The sequence below is a fragment of the Limulus polyphemus genome, unplaced genomic scaffold, assembly GCF_000517525.1.
Source record: "Limulus polyphemus unplaced genomic scaffold, Limulus_polyphemus-2.1.2 Scaffold25, whole genome shotgun sequence".
NCBI classification, from domain to species: Eukaryota; Metazoa; Arthropoda; class Merostomata; order Xiphosura; family Limulidae; genus Limulus; species Limulus polyphemus.
In genome coordinates this window covers 1,001,732-1,010,636 of record NW_013665635.1, presented here as the reverse complement: position 1 = coordinate 1,010,636, position 8,905 = coordinate 1,001,732, and the positions used below count along the sequence as shown (strand labels likewise).

Sequence of the window (8,905 nt, the reverse complement as noted above, 5' to 3'; positions counted from 1 at the left end):
ATATATACTTAATTAAATATTAGTATTTATTAATACATTTAAGTTATTAGTATTACATTTTAGGGTATACCCTGTATATATATATATATAACTTGTAATATTAAAATGCTGAATAGATTCTAATCTACAAAGTTATTATTACTAAAATTCTATTATAAGCTTCACCCTTGAATAATGAAAATATTATATGACTATTTGGTTGTCAATATAATATTGCATTTTAAATTCAATTTTAAACATTTGGATTTTCATACAGAAATAATTTAACAAGTTTCACTTAATAATTTGCATACCTTAGAAAATAAAATATTACATTGTATTCTCTTTGTATTTGATTATTTGATGTTAAAAACTTTTAGTGCTGAGTGCAGTTTTATAAGTCATTTCAAATTTTACAGAGAAGGGAGAGAGGTAGATTACGTGTGCATCACTTGAACAATGTTGGCCGTGCCTTACAAGTGCTGGAAGAAAATGGTGTATGTAAACTTTTATTTCTCTTCTTTTCTTACCAATCTATTTTGTGTTAATTTTTTAGTCTGTCAAGGAGCTTTGTCTGAAGTTACTTTAAAATGAATTTTAAGCTCTATGAATATTTCAATACACGGTACATTTATTTACTTAAACATTCAAATAATATCTGCAGTTTAAACATATCAGAAAAGATGACGTATTGTTTAGGTTTCAATCCAAATGTCTAATTAACAAAGTTTCCGTTTTTGCAACAGTCCTTCATTCTCTGCTGAGTGGAAGTCAGTTGCAAGGTGTCCCATTATATACGATTCAAATAGTGTACCATGGAACCAATATACAAAAGATTCATGTAAATTTATGAACAACATATACCCACTGTAGTGTTGAAATCAAATCTTTAACCTAGAAAAACACCTTCATTATTGAGGTTTCAAGATGAATTTCAACAAAATCTGTTAATATGAAGATTTTGAAATGTTGAATACATTTGTCTTTACTTTATAACTTAAAAAACCTATAAATGGTGAGATTATTGTTAGATATAATTTATGTACATCAAACACTAGTGCTTAAGTTGTGTCAATACTTCGTAGGAAGTTTTTCACAATCTTGCTATAAAGTTTTCAGGAAAATGGTTCTTGGGATAATTCTTCACATTATCAAGTTCTGGATAGAATGCCAGTTTTTTTTTTACTTATTTTAGTAGCTTTATGAACCAAAAATCTTTTTGAAAACAGAAGGTGTGAAATTTCTCTAATCAATATACAAACCTGACTGAAAAAGCTGGTTACTGATAATAAGTTAACAATAGCTTTGTCTCATGATTTAAAATTTTAAGGTCTAAAAATGGTAATGCAGAATCTGGGAAAGTAGAAAACTATCCCAACCCAACATGTGTAAGAGTGTAGAAGTCCGTCTGAAACAACTGGGAATGTAAATATTCATCTGTACCCATCATGCTTAAGAGTGTAAACAAATTTTTTTGATATTTTTATTTTTCTCCACTTTAAAATTCTTTCAGAATGAAGCATGCATTATTTTATTTGAATTTTTGCACATCATTCTCAGCTCATGTTACTGATTACCTGTGTTTGAGTAAAGGAGGAATTATTGTGTCAAGTTACAAAACAGTTGAATAACTGCATGTGACATACCATTACAATAACAGTCCAAAGTTAAAAGAATTTTACTATTAAGGAATAAAGAGAAGTAATATTTATATACTGATTTAATGTGTAGGGATAAGTATTTGTTCTGAAAATTATACTATGTGTTCTATTTTTATCCAAATGTATTTCAATGTACTTTTTTTCCTCCCCCATGGAATTAAGCTTTGATCCTAGTTGGTGAAATTAGTGTAAAGAATAATTTTCCATAAATTTGTACAGTCAGTTTACTGAATAAGACAAACTTTGTTTTTGGAAGTATTATGGTGTGCTTTTTTTTTAAACAATTAAAATTTCTTCATACAAAAATGTTTACGTTTCCAGGAATTAAATTATTTTTATACAATAATAAAAAAAAATTGGAGACATTGTTTTATTTAATACACTAGGATAGTTAACATTTTATTATTTCTTCTGACATACTTTTTTCTTTTACACATTATAAAAGTGAAATTTAATGTATTTTGAGACATCTTGACTTGAAAATTGCCTATGAACAATTTAAATATTAACAGGGAATTGGAATGTTAGAAAATCCCTTCCTCTCAATCCTTGATATTTTTGAATAGAGTTTATTATGCTAGGTCTTTTATCTTATTATGGTCAACAGTCCATTACTAAGCATCCAATCCTAATAGATTTAATTTGACTAATTTGGTATCCATTATATTTGAAAGACTTTTAACTATCAACAGTTACCAGTAAGTTATGAAAAACAATATAGCTTTTAAATCTTCAGAGCTTTGAAAGCTTAAATGTAAATTAAGCATAAATATTTACCATGAAAGTCCATTAAGATTCCTCTTGGTATTAAGATTTACCATGAAAGTCCATTTAGATTCCTTCTGGTATTAAGATTTACCAACTAGGTCCATTCTAGATTCCTCTTAGTATTAAGATTTACCATGTAGATCCGTCTAGATTGCTCTTGGTATTAAGATTTACCATGCAAGTCCATCTAGGTTCCTCCTGGTTTAAAGATTTACCATGTAGGTCCATCAAGATTTCTCCTGGTATTAAGATTTACCATGTAAGTCCATCTAGATTCTTCCTGGTATTAAGATTTACCATGTAAGTCCATCTATATTCCTCCTGGTATTAAGATTGACCATGTAAGTCCATCTATATTCCTCCTGGTATTAAGATTTATCATGTAAGTCCATTCTAGATTCCTCTTGGTATTAAGATTTATCATGCAAGTCCATCTAGGTTCCTCCTGGTATTAAGATTTACCATGTAAGTCCATTCTAGATTCCTCCTGTTTTAAGATTTACCATGTAGGTCCATTCTAAATTCCTCTTGGTATTAAGATTTACCATGTAGGTCCATCAATATTTCTCTTGGTATTAAGCAGGTAAGGTTTTAAGCTTATATGGTTTGTGCCCTGGCCCATGTACTCATTTTATTACAATAATAAATCACGTGGTTGCTTTTTATTAATAAAAATATATAATGTAATACAGGAGATCCCACTGTAAACAAATCAGGTATAATACTAGTACTTAATTTTGAAGTATTAGAATAAAGTCACATGTGTAAAGAGCTCTGTACATAATTTGTAATTATGACAAGTTATGCACAGTACGGGTATATCAGTTTATGTTTATCATATCAGATTCTGAGAAACTAAGTAACAGAATATTTTCAAGCTAGTTAACTCATAATGAAGTGTTTCATTCAGAGTCTCATAACTGTCCTTGTGTATATATTATAACTAAAATTTCTTATAGTAACTTAATAATACTGTAGGATTTTTTTTTGTTTCAGATAAAACTTGTAAATATTAGTACCAATGATATTGTGGATGGCAACCCAAAACTGACATTAGGACTTGTGTGGAGCATTATATTACACTGGCAGGTGGGTTTTTAGAAGGCATTGAGCGAAAACTGATCAGCATTTATTTATTGCTGGTTCATCATGATACTTTCTCAGTAATCAAGCATGCTACAACTGTATACTGTGCAAAATCTAATATAAGTGGTTTAATGAAATACTCAGTATGTAAGCTAATGTCAATTTTGAACTGTAATATAGGTAACTCGAAGAGTTGTTTTTCTAATTATTGGTTATAATAAACATAATGAAAACATTATAATACTAGTTTTACATAAGATTTATTATTACACTAATAGTATCATAGCCATGTCTAAGAAAGCCAACTTGCTACTTTTTAATTGAAGACTTGTAACTATTTCCATGTGCTGGATTTGATCCCAGAGCCACTTGCCTGCACAAGGTGAATCCTTTGCCAACTGATCTAAAGGGTTATCACACTAGCTATAGTTAGCAAGGCATTTTTTGACAACTTAAACTACCACATTCTTCCCCTCTCGGCCAAGACGTATCTTCATGCCTTACCCGTTGGTCATGAAATGTCCACTAGTTGGGTGCCAGTTATTTGTTGAGCAAGATTTCAACCTGGAACCTTTCACATACCAGTGGAGATCTCTAAAATCTTCGCTAGAAGGTTAAATCTCTCGCATTTGCTAGTGAGGCACTTTTTTTCTAAAAGTTTCAACTACTAAAAATACTATTTCTTTTCGTGTATTTGTTTATAAGCTGTTTAAATAATAAATATATACATATCACTCATGATCACTTAACAAATTATTTTAGCACTGAATTTTGTAATGTTTTTTAATGCAACTGATGATGTATTGTTAAACAGCTATTTATTTTGATATGGAGTCATTAAACTTTTCATTATATAGGTGACTGACTCATAGACCTTAATGAAGATCTGTGTGTATCCAGTAAAAAAACAAAAAACAACAACTTAAATTTATCTTTGTACAATAAGAAATGTTTTTTATTTCACACAGTAAGGTCAAAGTATGTGTGTGTGTGTGTGTGTTACAACCCTTTGCAGAGTTACATTCAGATTTAATTAAACTTTATTCTCAATTTGCATCAATAAACTTGAGATCAAAAATATAGTTTATAATTAATATTCTCCTTATAGATTTTATAGCTTCCCTAATACAGCTCTCGGAGTATCCAAGCAATTAGAAACACAAGCTCTACATAATCATAAGCAAGAATACAAAATTTGAACTTCTTACCTTTCAGTTTGCTGAGCTATCGATAAATTTGTCAAACCCACCAAAGAAGTTCCATCCCATCTGTTTCGGTTTTCAAGACAAGTATATAATTATTTTTGTAAATTGTTGATAGACTTTTTTATAACCAATAGAAAGAGCAATTTCTCCTTTACATGAATTTTTATTACCCATTGTTTACTTTTAACATAACATAATATTTTGGGACAACATGGGAAAGTACCTGAAAAGAAGAAGAGCTTGACTTGTGTTGAGCAAAGTCGTTGCTTTGAGCAGTATTTTAATTCTTTTAAATTATTCATAGCATATTTAGAAAGTTGTAAATTGTAATAGTTTTGGGACATTCTGCTCTAGTGACTAATATTTTCAGATACGGTACATTACCTTCTCTCACATTGATAACTATTCTTGTTCAGTGCTGCCCTCTATATGATTTTTTTTTCGCATGCCACAAGCCTTGAGCTTCTATGTACCTTACAATCAACTGGTTCAAATGCATCTTGCATGTAAATCATCATGCAACAACCCTCCACCAATAAGAGTATGACACACACTCCTGATGCAAGTGACTCCCTCTATTTGATTCAACCAAACTATCACTATGACTTTCCATCATAACTAAGTATTCTGAAGAAATAGTATAGAAATCACATAGTTACGTGTACTAAAATGTACCAGAAAGCAACCATTACCTTTAAAGTTAAAAAAAAAAAAAAGTCACCCTCACCTATTTGATATGGCTTCTACCATACAAAGTTCTAGTACTTGAATTAAGGAGAAATTCCATTTACATTGTTAACCTCTCTCGCTGTATCATGCTATAGTGCCTACTATGTATCTCTTTGTATGAGTTATGCCATAGAATATACTAATCTCCATGCCCTATACCTCCACACTGGTGTATTTGCTCTGTCTACACGGAGTACATCCAAGAGAATCCCCAAGTTTTCTGGTGGTTATATGTTGTGTAGATTGCATGATTACTAGTCAAACTTCTTATTCAACTTTACACGTTACAATGTTATAACATGTTAATTAAATTGATAATAAAATTGAATTAAAAGATAATTTCCAATTGTTTGTAATATGATAATAAAATTTGGGGTATAAACAGACTCATCTCTGTGCATTCTAAAGATCATTTTAGTTTTGAAATTTGAAGTTTATTAAACAACTTTAATTATTACATTATTTTATTTTATTTTTTTATCATTTAGGGGACCGTTTGTGTTACAGTAATAAATATTCTTCTTTTTTCCCCAGAAGCTAAAAGAATCAAGTCCACTTAAAAATATGTTTCTCTGATAGGTCCATGGAGTTTTGAAGAATGCCAGCCATGAAATTCATCAAACAAACCTAGAAAAGACATTATTAGCATGGTGCAGAGATGCTACCAAGGGGTGAGTCCAGTTTTGTACCCACAGATTGAGAAGACTTTATATACATCAGATTAAAACTAACTTCAAAACCAAGTGATTTCTTTAATCAGGGCATTAACAACCTGATTGTAAGATGGAAAGAATGGATAAGAATAAGATAAGAATGGAGACTATTTTATTTAATAAATGTTTTGTTTTGATATATAAGTTGTTCGGGTTTTTTCATCTAAAACAAAAGTGACAATTTTGTGACAACCTAATATTTTAAAATGTTTAATAGCGTTATTGTATTTTTCTTTTAATATTTGTATGTAGCTCAGTTATAAAGTAATACAGTATTTTGTGTTCAGGCTTTCAAATTAAAGGGACATTTTAAATAATAGTATTTCTTGGTAGCTGATGAGAGTTGATCAGTGCCTTTTACAATAATGACTTAATCCTTATTGTTTTGCCTTTTTATTTATTTATTTAATAGTTACAGTGGCGTAGACATCAGGAACTTCACAACAAGTTGGAGTGATGGATTAGCATTCAATGCTTTAATTCATAAATTTAGGTAAAATGATTGCTTTAACTAAAAGTTAGTAAAGATTGAAAAATATAATAGTTCATAAATATGCCTTATGTAATACTTTCTTATGAAATAATGTAAGGTTTAGTAATGTGTGAACCGAATGATCAGTGTACAAGTGCTGACAAGGTGATGAATTGAAGTTTTTAAACAATATCCGGACCTTTTAAAAAACATTTGAAATTGATCTGGTTATAAAGCCCTGTTTGAACATCTGTGTTATATTAAGGCAAGTAAAATACATAAGTATATGTGTGTGTTTTTATCCATGTAAAATTATATCATTGGAATAATTTATCCTAGTAATCAAAAAAACCTTTTAAATCTAAGGATCCAAAAGCAATAACATTTGAAAATGTTGTATCTATAAAGCCTAGATTTTGCATGTCACTAGAACTAGTAATTTGTAGGCCTATCACTCCTGTCAAAATGTCAAACTTAAGTCAATTTGCAGGAATGGTTATGTAACACTTAGGTGGAAGTAATAATGTTCTTAAATTGGTTAAATAAATGGTTCTGTGAGTTCATACAGTTGATATATATATATATATATATATATATTGTTAATGTTTTATAGACCAAACCTTTTTGACTATGGAGGTTTGATGAGAAAAGATGTCATCACTAGATTAGAACATGCCTTTCACATAGCACATCAGTATTTGGGAATTGATAAACTTTTAGACCCTGAAGGTAGGTTTAATGTGAAAGTCTGTAAAAAGCTGAAAATGTTAATAGTTTTTATTGTACTTTGTTGTTGCTTTTTGTTCAAGTTTATACATAATAAAGCATCACAAGAATAAAAAAAAAATTCAAGGTTAGCTTGAATCTAAATTATCAATATGATAAGGTATCACAGTAAGCTCACAGGTTATTAAGATATAGTAACAAAATTGCTGATTCATTTACTAGATGTATTATTAGGTATTTCAAATAAATAAGACACTTTTTTATTTCATTGAGATACAGAAATTTAATACTGTATTTTAAGGGCATTATGTCTAGAATGTCATTCCCAGAATAGTTAATTAGGATAATGCAGGAATAAGTTTTTGCAAAAATTGTTATTATGTTTTTTATTGTTTTTTTTCAATTCATTGTATCATGATCTAGTTAAATTTTAATTGATAGTATTGTTTTAATACATTGGTTTGAAAACACATTTGATGAAAATTTTATTTTGAAAGATTTCAAGCTCTCTCAAAACATGTTTTATTATACTTTATAATTTTAACTTTATACCTCTTTCTTTATTTTTTTTATCCAAGATTTCTGTGTATCACATTGACTTCTACCTTATGTTTTTGTTTTCTTGTTTTATTTTGTGAGCAAACTTTTCATGCAAGCTTTTGTATTTAAACCATTATTACCCAAGAAAGCCTTGAGGACCAACATCAGAAGATGATAAATGTGTAATGTCATATTCTTTATTAATTCATTGAACATGCATTTCTGAAATATTGTCAGTGTAGTTTCTTAAATACAGACTTCACTCACAGTTGTAGTTTGTGTGAATTATCTGTTCTTCAAAATAGCCCATTTCTACTAAATTTTGTTCCCACTTACCCTTGTTTTTTCCCTAAGTTATGTAGGCTGTTCGGGAATCAGGGTATAAATTGTGTAGTAAATCTGATGATTCAAGTGATTTATTATTATTTTTCACAGATGTGAGCACTACACGGCCAGACAAAAAGTCTGTGATGATGTATGTCATGTGCTTTTTTCAAGCATTGCCCCATGAAAACATTCCATTTAGGAGACTTGAATCAGTGGATTTGTCTGATTCTGTAAGTATTATGTTATTTTTGTAGTCTGGTTAGATGTTAATAATTAAAAAATATGGATTTTCCCTTATCAGGTCAAGAATAAAATGTTGTTGTTGGAAATCTACAAAATGTTGAATTCGAAATAAAGATTGTAATTGACATTTTGATACCTGTAAAAAGTAGAAAGATTTATTAGTGTAAAAATGATCAAATATACATGTTTAGTACACACTAACAGTCACCTTACAACATGTAAACTCCTGCATTGAAGTTCTGCATCTGGTGATGCAAGCAGGTTTCTGATTGTTCATTTTAAAAGTCAGTAATATATTTAGCACTTAATTCTAATTATCTACTATTGATTTTCTTGAGGGAGGACTTTACAAACTTTCCATTCTAAAAACCTTTCAACAGAATACAAGCATTTTGCATTCAGTTTTGATTGCATATTTTAATTTTGTTTGTCTTGGTTTATTAAATTTTTGGAAAT

The 8,905-nt window shown here is 29.4% G+C and overlaps 1 protein-coding gene across 1 annotated transcript in view; it reads left to right on the top strand.

The window, feature by feature from the left end:
• The window catches only part of LOC106459004 (dystrophin-like), a 271,702-nt gene that overhangs the window by 105,730 nt on the left and 157,067 nt on the right, over window positions 1-8,905 (top strand). The window contains exons 5-10 of the mRNA XM_022385593.1: window positions 399-476; window positions 3,405-3,497; window positions 6,008-6,099; window positions 6,554-6,634; window positions 7,227-7,342; window positions 8,315-8,436. Of these exons, the coding sequence (XP_022241301.1) occupies window positions 399-476; window positions 3,405-3,497; window positions 6,008-6,099; window positions 6,554-6,634; window positions 7,227-7,342; window positions 8,315-8,436 (582 nt within the window). The remainder of the gene's footprint in view (window positions 1-398; window positions 477-3,404; window positions 3,498-6,007; window positions 6,100-6,553; window positions 6,635-7,226; window positions 7,343-8,314; window positions 8,437-8,905) is intronic.